This window comes from Fusarium redolens, assembly GCF_020744475.1.
Source record: "Fusarium redolens strain MPI-CAGE-AT-0023 chromosome Unknown BKA55scaffold_17, whole genome shotgun sequence".
Taxonomy (NCBI): Eukaryota; Fungi; Ascomycota; class Sordariomycetes; order Hypocreales; family Nectriaceae; genus Fusarium; species Fusarium redolens.
The window spans coordinates 871812-883405 of record NW_025763680.1 but is presented as its reverse complement, the minus strand read 5'-3'; the positions used below and the strand labels follow the sequence as shown (position 1 = coordinate 883405).

Sequence of the window (11594 nt, the reverse complement as noted above, 5' to 3'; positions counted from 1 at the left end):
TCATTTCTTCAATGAAGCGATGCAGATCGTTAGTGAATGCGATGATGGAAGGCTAGCAGGACTTCTATTCCAGCCATTTGCTGGCCTATAGATGAGTACTGTGCTGGTCCACCTTAACATCCGCTAACAGACATGATAGTGCCCCGCCTCAAGTCTGCACTGATGCGGGAGGATGACCAGTCGGGCCCTGACAATGCGTTAAGTCCGAACTCATGATATAAAGACCGATTCCATGAAACCTGCTTCATAATCACCCATCAACTTCAAAAATCATCGCCCCTCGAAGCACAAGTTTGTCACTCGCGAAGCCATTGTCTGATTTAGCAAAAATGTCTCCAACCGACGTCTTCAGCCCAGGCTCTACCGCATTGATCACGGGTGCCGGCTCAGGCATCGGTCTAGCCATCGCCAAAACATGTCGCAGCAAGGGCATGCGTACATTGCTCGTCGATTACAACGAGGAAGCTCTGGAGGCTTTGACTAAGACGCACTTCACGAACGATTCTGACGTAGTAACCTCCAAGGTTGATGTTTCATCGATCTCGGATTGGCAGGCGCTGAAGAAGCTCGCCCTGGAGAAGTTTGGTAGCATTGAGTTTCTGGTCTTGAACGCCGGCCGAGGTCTGAGGGGCACTTGGGGAGACGATGACTACTTCAGAGATGTAAGTTGGTAGATGCAACAGTGAGACAAATGCTAACGGACAAGACCCTCGAAACCAATCTTTTCGGTGTTATTCATGGCATAAACACGTTTCTCCCCGTGATCCAAGACGCCTCCAAGTCAAAACCAACGAGCATCGTCATCACTGGCAGCAAGCAGGGTATCACCAACCCACCTGGCAATCCAGCATACAACGCCTCCAAAGCTGCAGTCAAGACTCTTGCTGAGCATCTGAGCTGGGACCTGAAAGACACGAGCACCAGCGTGCATCTGCTCGTGCCCGGATGGACTTACACTGCACTAGTAAGAATCACAGCCGTTTGTAAAGTAACTGACTGACAATATGACAGACTAGAGCAACACCGGGCGGCGTGAAGCCAGCTGGAGCTTGGACTGCAGAACAGGTTGCAGATTATCTCTATGAGAAGATGGGCAAGAATGAATTCTACATCATCTGTCCTGATAATGATGTTACAGAGGAGCAGGACAAGAAACGTATGACCTGGGCTGCAGGTGATGTCGTTCAGAGACGGCCGCCTCTGTCTCGATGGCGCGAGGAATGGAAGCAGGAAGCTGAAGAAACCATGGCTAAGATGGATCTCTAAATTCACGGGACTTGAAGTGGCGGGTAATTGGCACAGATATAGTACCCCAAGTCATCACTGAAGACAACACGAGCTGTTCAGTGCCTAGTCCGAATCAATTGGGTGTTCAATCGATAGTGTCATCGTGCAGTCCAACATGAGGTTACAATATCAACGAGCATGTTATATCTTCCGGTTCTGTATCGTAGGCGATGACTTCTGAGGAGATCAACGAAGGCTTGCCCCACAATAACGAGGCCCTGTCATGCCGAACGACACCGTAAAGTGTCGAGAATCCGGCAAAAAGTCGAAAAGTTCGTCAAACACGTCTTGTCAAACCAGCCATCAAAAGATTCGATACACCAGGGACTCGAACCCTGAGCCTTAGTCTTAGGAGGACTACGCGCTACCATTGCGCCAGCGCACCGGAGCTATTTTTGGAAGGATTTGTGTCGTATTTCGATTTATTGATGACAAGATTTGGAGTTTTAGGTTTGGACCACCACGTCGAACTTTGGCCTCAAAAGGAACGTTTCATGCCATGAGCTACTTATGGCCGGCTCTGTTTCGTAGTTCTGAGCTCCTGAATAAGTATTTTATTCACTTGATGCTGATCTCTAATGTTCTGTGAATGCTGTTGAACTCCACTGTGGACCGACGTACAAGGGACGTGGAGCCTGCGGCGTTAATGTTAATAAAAATGAGAAGGCCAGTGAATGAATTGGAACGGGTTGATATTTGTCAATCCGTCAAAACTAAAACTTCTTCATCGCTGCATTCTCTCAATCGTAGCAGGCAACTCCTCCATGCCCTCCAGAAAAGCACCAAACTCTCCCTTCACCTTCTCCATATCCTCATCAACATCATCCGTCCAACGATGGATGTAAATCGTCTTGATTCCAACACCTTGGGCCCCTCTTAGGTCGTATGCATGAGCCGCAACTAATACAACTTCTTCAGGCTTCAGCTTGACGAGTCGCAACGCCTTGTTGTACGCCTCAGGATCTGGCTTATACGTCCCCAACAACTGGCTTGAAAAGAGCATGTTAAAATTCAGTCCAGCGAAGCGAGTGAGGTCTAGCTGCAGACGCGTTGTACCGTTGGCGTGGACAAAGACTTCCAGATCTAGATCTTCTCGGATCGACTGAATTGCCTTTCGAACTTCTGGCCAAGCTGGCTGAGAGTGCCAAGCAGTAATCAATTGCTTCTTGGTTGGCGCGTCAAAATGTTGCTTATACTCTGCTGAATCTTCCAGTACGTTGTCAAGTACGCGAATGAGCGTGTCATCTATGTCTTCAGGCTCAAGCTTTTGAGCAAGCCGCTGGCTATTGGCGATGAAATACCGCCTTCGCCATTCGAGAGCGAGTTTGGAAGCTTCGGTTTTGGGAATGGCGGGGGGTAGGGCTTGCACGACACTGCTGTGCCAATCGAGGCATGTTCCCATGAAGTCGAAGAATACCGCTTTTATCTTTGTCGGTTGAGACATAATGTTGAATGGTTTCCAAGAATTATAAGTCTGGGATGCCAAGAATAGTAGAGAGAATTAACACATAAATACCAGAAAGGCTAAAGATGACTGCTGAAGATGCATGCTTACGTTATGACGTGATTAGAAATCACGAAATGGACTGCTTATTTTGTTCACAACGGTGCGCCCTTTGAATGATTGGCTGCATTACAGGTCTTGGTCTGCCTGTCAGCATAATTTCGATACGACAAGGTCAGACAATAGGCTTGTATCAACATCAAAAACTGTCAATTTCATCGCAGCCGCACCAGTACTTGAGCCATGGGTCTATATACCAAGATGAGTACGACATGAAATAATATTCATTCAAATCTTTCATAAAAAGAGATTAGCTGAAACTACTCTAGATACAAGCTCATCCACTTGCAATAACAGGAGGTAGAGATAGCTGGTGGTTCTTGATGATAACATCCCATAACGCCGATAGCTCCCCGCTTGGAAGTTTGTCATCTTCCTTGATCCTTCGAATATCATGAAAGAAGTTGTCTCCCTCGGCTCTCAATGTCCTCGGTATCGTCTCCATATCAGGAAAGTTGAAGAACGCCACGATGGAGACCTTGACTTCATTCCCACTAATATCAACATCGTGGAATGTTGGGATAAACTCATTGGCCCAGCGATACAGCGTTGAGCCACCCATCATGATCGTGCCTTTATGTCCGGGAAAACGCACAGTTCCATCGAGGTCGTAGACCCGAAGTCCCGGTCCGTTCGTGATGAGAGCAGAGAGGAGGTTGCCATCTGGGTGGAGGCCAATGCCACCGGGAGCACCAGCGTGAGGCGTGTACTTGATAGCACGATAGCGAACCGTACATCGCCGCACTAATTCCGGGTCAATACCAACGGCCATGCTCGTCGTTACCAAAGCACTGTCGAGCGCAGACTTCAGACAATGTGCAGATTCTCTAGTTCGGGCATCATGCAACGCCTGAAGTCCCGTAAGGCCATCTTTAAGATCACCATCAAATTTGGCAATGTCAGTCTCAGAGTCCAAGAAAGGATGGCCAATACCCTGACTGGCAAACCAGCAGGACTTGCGCCATACCACTTTCTTATCAGTACCCTCGTAGGAGAGCGAGTGATCAAGATCGCTGAGGTAAGACCCAAGGTCTTGCATTGCTTGTTCAATGCGTTGCTCTTCTTGGCTTCCCCAAGGGACTACATATTCTTTGCCCGCCTTGAAGGCAGTCTGGATGGCTTGATTTTCTTCTGCTGGATGAATGTCAGTTTCCTGAATTACAGTAAGAGAATTGTGTACCACCTACACATTATTTCTGGCTGAGAGGTATTTGGCTGATCGAGAGTGGCGTGGTGGCTAGAGCCCAGCGTCAAAGAATCGAGCATAGACATTGTTATGTTGGATGCGGGTGAGGGAAAGCTGGTATGTCTATCGACATCCAGCAGATGTTTGTTTATTTAATCCTGCTAGGCCCTGCTCACTCTAGTCTGTCATCACCCTGCCAAGTGCCATTATCGTCTCCATCCGAATGCATGTCTCACTACATTCGTCTCCCGCTCCATTTTACCTTCGGCGCAACGCCACACCGCGACGATCGTGGAACTATACTGAACTGCCGGTTTCCCCGAATCAAATATGTCATTGTACAGCTACATACATGTCTACTCTTGTACCTCCAACCCCGCGTTCGGCGTTTCCTACTGTGCCGCCTCGGCAATCTCTTTGAGTACCGCGTCGATGCTGTCCATCGTCAACGACCGTATGTGCACATCCCTGCTTTTGAAGAGCTCTGCCAGTCTTGGGCAGTATGTTTCTAAGCCCTCTGATAGTTGTGTCCTGGATAAGGCCAGTCCATTGTCTGGTATTCCGTATTGAAGTAGCCAAACTTGCTTGTCTGGAAGGTCAGCTGTCAGCTTTGGAACAATCTGAGATTGTGTCTCTCTAGCACTTACCACTTCTGAGGCTCATTTCCCATTCCCATCGATGAATGTCATCTGGATTCGTAAACCGGTCCCAGTCGCCCGGGGCAGCGAGAATAATGATTTGCGACACTGACAAGAATGTGTTGGAAATTCTCTTGGTCACTTCTCCAGCTTCCGTGCTTCTTGTCATTTGGTGTTGGTCGAGCCATATGCGACGGCTCTTCTTTTCGATCATCTCGGCGACCAAACGCGCCATGACCCGGCCTCTCTCGTATAAATCTGGGGATAGCCATCGGTAGAAAATGATGTAGTCATATGCGTATGTTGTTTCTACGCCTAGATTCGTGTCAGTCGGGAACCTGAATCGTGGCCGACAATTGGACTCACTCAGACGGCTTTTGGACAAGGGTAAATGTGCCTCCACGGCAACGGCTGGCTTGACACTCAACATTGCAGTCTTATGTTGTCCCAGATCTCAGAATGAGTGGCTTTCAGTGCGTGTGTAAACAATGGTGAACGCAAAGGTTCGATCCCATGGAGATTGAGGCACAAAACAGATATTTAATACTCTTGTCCGTCTCAATTTCTCAAGTCCACAAATCTCAATGTTTCGTCTCTTATAACGCTGCCCTGCAGTAACGTACACAGTACATATGCCGGAACCAAGAAACTTCACAGCCGGCATATGCACTGACTTCAGCAGCCTCAAGGTAACAGATCATTTCTTATTATGTGACATCATTCCAATCCCCGTTTTCTCCATCCAATCCCATAGCGAAAATGGAGAGTACGGGATGATAATGTCTCAGCTGCACACGATCTTTTACCGCTTCCAGGCTGTTGTCTTACGCTGTACGCCAGCCACTTTCAGGTGGACGGGCCAACCCGTGCATTAGTTTATGCAGTTTGCCATACAACGGGTAACGCGTAGTAGATTGAGTTCGTGCTGTGGGAGACGGGTTGCGGAAGCTGAGGGATCTGCAAACTGTATCTGAGCACTTTGCGGTGTAGGGTCGTCTAGGTGGAGGAGATGAGCCGTCGATCGACCTGGGAACTTCAGCTTTCGTGGGGCAATGTGAACCAACGATTTGCACCTTGGCAGAACCAGGGTCCAGGATCAAGAGCATGTTGCCACTGCAGCTCTCAACTTGGCATTTAATTGATAGACTTGCAAAGGGAGTTGATGTTTGTAGATCCTGTCTATCTGGGAGGGTTTGTAGATATTTTTGTTGCGGCATACTTTAGGGTAACACCTCGTTTCTTCTCATTGCGATCTTCATGAAGAACCAATCGGTCGTACAATATGACTCGATGATGTGGCACTCTACTATAGATGCAATAATGCTAATTAAGTACTTATATTATGAAGAGTTATGGAGGCTGATTGAAAAGAGCTTTTGTGATGGCGCAATGAACAGTACTTGCGCACTGGAGCTTTCCGTCGGACTTTTATGACACTCATCACGGAAGAAGTGTCCTTCGGGACAAACGCCCTCTAGTCATTCAACTTAAGACATATTGACGTGTCGCAGTCATGCATAATTCGCCGCACAGGCAATTTATTGCCAAGTCGGCTACTAAATCAGGCTCTCAAGCTTAGTATACCACCATGACCCACGACAGGGCAATTCTCCCTGCCGTTTTTCGTATTCTCAAACATACAACAGGGCGCTCTGTTCTCGATGGTTTCTCCCAATCATGCACATCCTTTTCGCAACCATGGGTTTTCTACGAGGCAAGGCAGCCTCAACTCTGGGTCAAGATCAGGTCTCAATGCTCCAAATAACGCTTCAGCCAGTATTTCTATTACGCAAAATCGCCCGACAATTGAAACAAGTTTACAATTGACAAGGACTCAATGTCTCAGATCGCAGGCCATGAACCTGCTTTCCAGGACGTCATCAATACCAATCTTCAGGCCGCCTCTGATATTTGACACTGGGTAAGCATTATCCAGTCCAGCAATTGATTCACCGTCGCGATTTGACCAAGTCAAATGCCGCGCTCTCGAGTGAATTTACGGCATTTCTCATTTACCGGTATCGGTGAATGCCAGCATGAATCAGCTCAACAGTGAGGCTTTTGGACCGCAAGAGTCTTTGCCCTGCAGACGGGAAAATAGGCAAGGAAACAGCAGAAAACGCTGGCAAAGCACCAAGTCTCGATGCAGACGCAGTCTATTTATCACACTCACTCAAAGTTTGATAAGCTTTCATCCCGCGAGTCAAACCGGCCACGGAAAGTGGGCGCATGCTCAATTACCGGATTTGGCCTCCAATCATCAGCTAACCTCAAGTTCCCATGCTTTGTATGGGGCTTAGGTAACATTGACGCAGACTTACGCGTCAAGGAGACCAATTATTGATCAGAAAATGCACGAATTCCAGGGCTACGTACCTTTAGAGTTTGCTAGCTCCACCGGATGACGAAGTTGATCGGGTCAAAATGTGCTCCCACTTCTCGGCTCGGAGCCGAAATCGATCGGTGCATCAGACCTGAGTTGATTGAGTTCGGCAGATTGACACAGATATAGCTGATCAACAGGTTCAATCGGGTTTGAATTATAATATACGTATCAAAATAGTCTCCCTCTATTCAAGACAATGCATCATCGATGCCCAATTCACTAAACTAGCAGCATAACTTACAGGCCTCAAGCCTTTCCGTTACTTGGTTTTTCTCTCCCAGCTAAAACGTTAGGCCCATCGCTGTAGATTCAGAAGATCGCCACTGTCTCCTTTGCTGGGTCTACGCGCCTGACCACGACGACCTGACACGATGTCGCATGCTTTCCCCTCTTTAACCTCCGTGCGTCGTCCAGGGCTAGACTGATTAGGCATCGTCAAGTATTATTTTTCTTTCCATTCTTCAAGGGATGACGCATCGACGTGACGATGCTTCGTTTCGAGCACCATGTTAAAAATGCTGGACCGCCGATATGTCGATCAATTGCTCGGCCAGGACTATCGCGACTTATTTCGTTTACTGTAGCCATTGAGATCATCAACTAGGACATCATGATTATGATACGGCATACTGTTGCGATAGCTTACTTAGCTGCTCTTGGCTATGCTACCGATGTCAACAACACGGATCTTGAGCCATTGCGGTTCACCAAGAATGGTACTTTTCAGATTGCTATTTTCTCTGATATGCATTTTGGACAATGTGAGTTACACAATTGATCAGCACGAATTGCAATTGACCTTCAATCACAGATGAATCATCGACGGGTCCTGAACAGGATCGCAATTCTGTGCAAGTGATTCGCAAAGTCCTCGACTACGACAGACCTGATCTTGTCGTTCTCAACGGGGATCTCATCAATGGAGACTCAACATTTGCTCACAACAGTACGCATTACGTCGACATGATTGTCGAGCCAATCGTCAACCGCAGCTTGACCTGGGCATCTACATATGGCAACCATGATCACAACTACAACATCGCTGGCGATGATATTCTCAAGCGCGAACAGTTATTCCCTGGAGCGCGCACACAGAAAATGGTTAACAAGGAGTTGTCCGGCACAACAAACTACTATCTGCCTGTTTACCCCTCCGACTGCACCGATACCAGCGATTGTAGCCCCAGTCTCATCTTATGGTTCTTCGACAGCCGCGGCGGTAACTATTATCAAGGAACTTACCAACCAAACTGGGTTGACCAAAGCGTTGTGGATTGGTTCAATGAAACAAGCATCGAATTAAACGACAAGTACAACAAAACCCTTCCATCACTAGCGTTCGTCCACGTGCCTGTCAACGCCACAGTTGCACTCCAAACAGAGATTGGAATTCGAAAGAACTACCAGCCGGGCATCAACGAGGATCCCCCGGTGTTTCAACAAGGAGCAGGATGGTGTGAGAACGCAGACCCCGATGAGACTTGTGATTACGGAGGCCAGGATGTTCCGTTCATGGAGGCTTTGGTCACTGTTCCAGGAGTCATCGGGTTGTTTTCTGGTCATGATCACGGAAACACGTGGTGTTATCGCTGGGACAAGAAACTCGAAGGAATGACTGTCGAAGGCAACGGTATCCATCTCTGCTATGGACAGCACTCTGGGTACGGTGGTTACGGCGATTGGATACGTGGTGCACGAGAGATCGTTGTTACAGAGGATATGTTGGAGAAGGGCGATGTCGAGTCCTATATTCGTCTTGAATCTGGCGATGTTGTTGGACGTGTGACGTTGAACTCAACCTACAACAACGACTATTATCCTGCTACGCCGAACACGATGACTTATATGTCGGAGGCGTTAAGTGATAGTAGTAGTAGTAGTAGTAGCAGCAGTGCAGCGGGAAGCATTTTGTCAGGATCTGAGCTTAATGCGGCGGTTGGAGGGTCATTGATTGCCATTGCTTGGTTGTGCTTTTGATCTTGAAGGTGTTGCTTAGATGATTCACGACGATATGGATACCCATGTTTTTTATATATACCATAAAATCAATTCTATAAATATGTCAGAAAACCCAAGTCACACATACTGTTTCATGATTGGTATCGTATACTCCGTAAATTCCCTGAACCTTGCATCCATATCAGTATTTCATATGTATAAACAGAACCATGAACCTCATCGACGGTCAGAGTGTATCACGCTCTACAACTACCGTCCGTTTCGTTTGTCTGTTTGGTGTTTCGTCCTATCGTAACTTCTTTCATGCATTACTTTCGATGCTCCTCAGAACTTTCACTCTCAATCGACTGCCGCAACATCTCCACATCCTCCTCGTCAATAGACTGCCCTCTTGGCACTGACCCCTCATGATGAGTCTCATGACTATGCAATCTCATGTTCACAAACATGAACCAGAGACCCAAGTCATACATGATTCGCAATATGCCGCCAACCATGAAGGCAATCCAGAATCTCCCAGATTCAGCCAGGCCTCCAGTTAGTGAAGGACCAGTAGCCATGGCCAGGGTTCGAAGTGTCGAGGTTATTCCCATCACAGCAGTGCGCTCTTCAGGTTTGACTACAGCCGCAATGAAGGCTGCTCTGGGTGCTTGATCCATGTTGTTGAGGCCCATGCGGATGAAGAGGAGTATCACTGTGACAACAAGACCACTTGGTAGAGGGAAGAATAGAACCGAAATTGAAGATGGTAGATGGGTAAACACCATAGTGTTGATAAGACCCAGGCGACGAGACAGAGGTCCTGCAAAGACTGTTGAGACGGTTGCCAAGACCTGAGCTGATGAGAAGATATTCCCGAGTGTAGTCTTGGATGGTGAAAACTTGTGATCGAGGAAATAAGTCGTCAAAGATTCTGAAACCATGCCATCGGCCAAAGAATCGATGGTGAGTAAAAACCACAACCGGTGCATGACAGACCTGGTACCGGAGGAAACACTTGAAAAGCGACTCGCTGGCTCAGGAGGATTTGATGTCATGGACTGTCTCCTCCTACGAGCATCTTCCTCCTCCTCCATCGACTCGCGGAGAAGACCTTCAGCCAGTTCATCAGAAGCTTCCGAGGAGTCATCGTGATGAGCTTCGGTCTTGCGACTCATGACAAACGCGAATAAGACGTTCAGTGCACCCATGAGAATGTACACCCAAAAGGTCGCGTGGTATGCCCTCACGAGATTCCATCCCTCTCGTTTGGTCATGTTTTCGACAAATCTTCCTGCTAATGCCGCACCCCCTGCCGCGCCGAGACTTGAACTGGTGATGTACCAAGCCAAGACATCAGCTCGTGTTTTCGGAGTCGTGATGTGAGACAGCATGGATTCCTCGATGGCCCGGAACGGCCCAAAGTCGCTTCCACTCGCACTGACAACACCAACAACAGCAGCGAATAGAAGAATCCAAAAGTTCTCGAAGACGGAGAAAATCGCACCAGAGGCAGCCATCAAAAACCCACCAGCCACCAATACTCTCCGTCGGCCAAGCCCATCCGCCATGAGCGTAACAACCAAACCGAGCACAACATCGCCCAATAGCGTCAAACTCATAAACAACCCAATTCTGAAATCAGAAAATCCCAATTCCGAGAAGAACTGCGCTATCGTAAGCGTAACAGCCTTGAACGCAAACATACGACATGTCCGCGAGAGAATAAGAAGCCAGGCATCTTTACCAGCATGATACACAGCTGAGATTCCCGACTCGTGGTATAACCAACCAGCCTTTTGACCGAGCGAGGTTCGTTGCGTCGCCATTGTGAGGGTTATTGAAGTTGAGAGAGAGAATATGATCGCGTGCTCGATATGATATGGATTGTTGCGGGGTGTGGCCGATCGGAGTTATCGGCACCGTCATCGGCGGTGTTTTTCACCGAGTTACTAGTTCTGGCATCATTGTGACCTCGCTTACATTTTCAGATTGGGGAATGAGTCAGTGTTGATAGGAGGGGAAGATGATGTCCGGTTGGTAACGGAAGTAGTATTCGGAAATGGTGCGGAGATCGAATGGTGATGAGGACGTTGCAATGCTATTGACGTGAAAACCTTGTTAGCGACAAGGAGATCGAATGGTGATGAGGACGTTGCAATGCTATTGACGTGAAAACCTTGTTAGCGACAAGGTTATTTCGGTGAAGCTACTTTGAGAAGGTCAACTGCAATGGATCAACGAGACTGAGTTAAGGGATAACTAGCAGAATCGCAGTCATGTATTCATTGACTGGCAAGCAAACAGTGCATTGCCAGATGGGACTCCAAAGACTGAAAACATTGCTGAATGTCAATGGTTGATGGTCAGTATGGCCGGTACAGTTTCACACTCTGGGAAGATTGTGACTGGCGTTTACGAATGTCATAGCATGAATCCAGACCTTCTCCCCGAATAGCTCAGCTGGAAGAGCGTTCGGCTGTAACTGATATTGCCACCGAAAGGTCACTTGTTCGATCCAGGTTTCGGGGATTCAATTTTTTTATTTTTCTCTATTTTTGTCACCTGTAACAGACGTGCGCATCATTTATTCAT

General features: G+C 47.8%; 5 protein-coding genes and 2 non-coding genes across 7 annotated transcripts; 3 read left to right on the top strand and 4 right to left on the bottom strand.

The window, feature by feature from the left end:
* The first annotated feature begins 264 nt into the window (after positions 1 to 264).
* On the top strand, positions 265 to 1365 carry BKA55DRAFT_667089 (uncharacterized protein). The gene is made up of 3 exons (XM_046197810.1): positions 265 to 662; positions 707 to 964; positions 1012 to 1365. Exons 1-3 carry the CDS (start codon positions 330 to 332, stop codon positions 1264 to 1266), a joined length of 846 nt encoding a protein of 281 aa, XP_046044714.1. The 5' UTR covers positions 265 to 329; the 3' UTR covers positions 1267 to 1365.
* A 235-nt stretch (positions 1366 to 1600) lies between these two features.
* Positions 1601 to 1672, bottom strand: BKA55DRAFT_t268. Its single transcript has one exon. It is a non-coding gene; the product is annotated as a tRNA-Arg (tRNA).
* Positions 1673 to 1698: 26 nt separating this feature from the next.
* Positions 1699 to 2830, bottom strand: BKA55DRAFT_579705 (HAD-like domain-containing protein). Its single transcript, XM_046193896.1, has one exon. It carries the CDS (start codon positions 2729 to 2731, stop codon positions 2012 to 2014), a length of 720 nt encoding a protein of 239 aa, XP_046044713.1. The 5' UTR covers positions 2732 to 2830; the 3' UTR covers positions 1699 to 2011.
* Positions 2831 to 2959: 129 nt separating this feature from the next.
* BKA55DRAFT_667087 (uncharacterized protein) lies at positions 2960 to 5325 on the bottom strand. The gene is made up of 5 exons (XM_046197809.1): positions 5042 to 5325; positions 4685 to 4990; positions 4434 to 4626; positions 4039 to 4088; positions 2960 to 3985 (listed from the first exon to the last, which is right to left on the bottom strand). Exons 1-5 carry the CDS (start codon positions 5103 to 5105, stop codon positions 3129 to 3131), a joined length of 1470 nt encoding a protein of 489 aa, XP_046044712.1. The 5' UTR covers positions 5106 to 5325; the 3' UTR covers positions 2960 to 3128.
* A 1998-nt stretch (positions 5326 to 7323) lies between these two features.
* BKA55DRAFT_140228 (Metallo-dependent phosphatase-like protein) lies at positions 7324 to 9183 on the top strand. The gene is made up of 2 exons (XM_046184892.1): positions 7324 to 7822; positions 7873 to 9183. The coding sequence occupies exons 1-2, from the start codon at positions 7672 to 7674 to the stop codon at positions 9036 to 9038; spliced, it is 1317 nt and encodes a 438-aa protein (XP_046044711.1). The 5' UTR covers positions 7324 to 7671; the 3' UTR covers positions 9039 to 9183.
* A 145-nt stretch (positions 9184 to 9328) lies between these two features.
* BKA55DRAFT_544131 (major facilitator superfamily domain-containing protein) lies at positions 9329 to 10828 on the bottom strand (the record flags this gene model as incomplete). Its single annotated transcript, XM_046190665.1, has 1 exon — positions 9329 to 10828. One exon carries the CDS (start codon positions 10826 to 10828, stop codon positions 9329 to 9331), a length of 1500 nt encoding a protein of 499 aa, XP_046044710.1.
* A 619-nt stretch (positions 10829 to 11447) lies between these two features.
* Positions 11448 to 11531, top strand: BKA55DRAFT_t278. Its single transcript has one exon. It is a non-coding gene; the product is annotated as a tRNA-Tyr (tRNA).
* Positions 11532 to 11594: the final 63 nt, after the last annotated feature.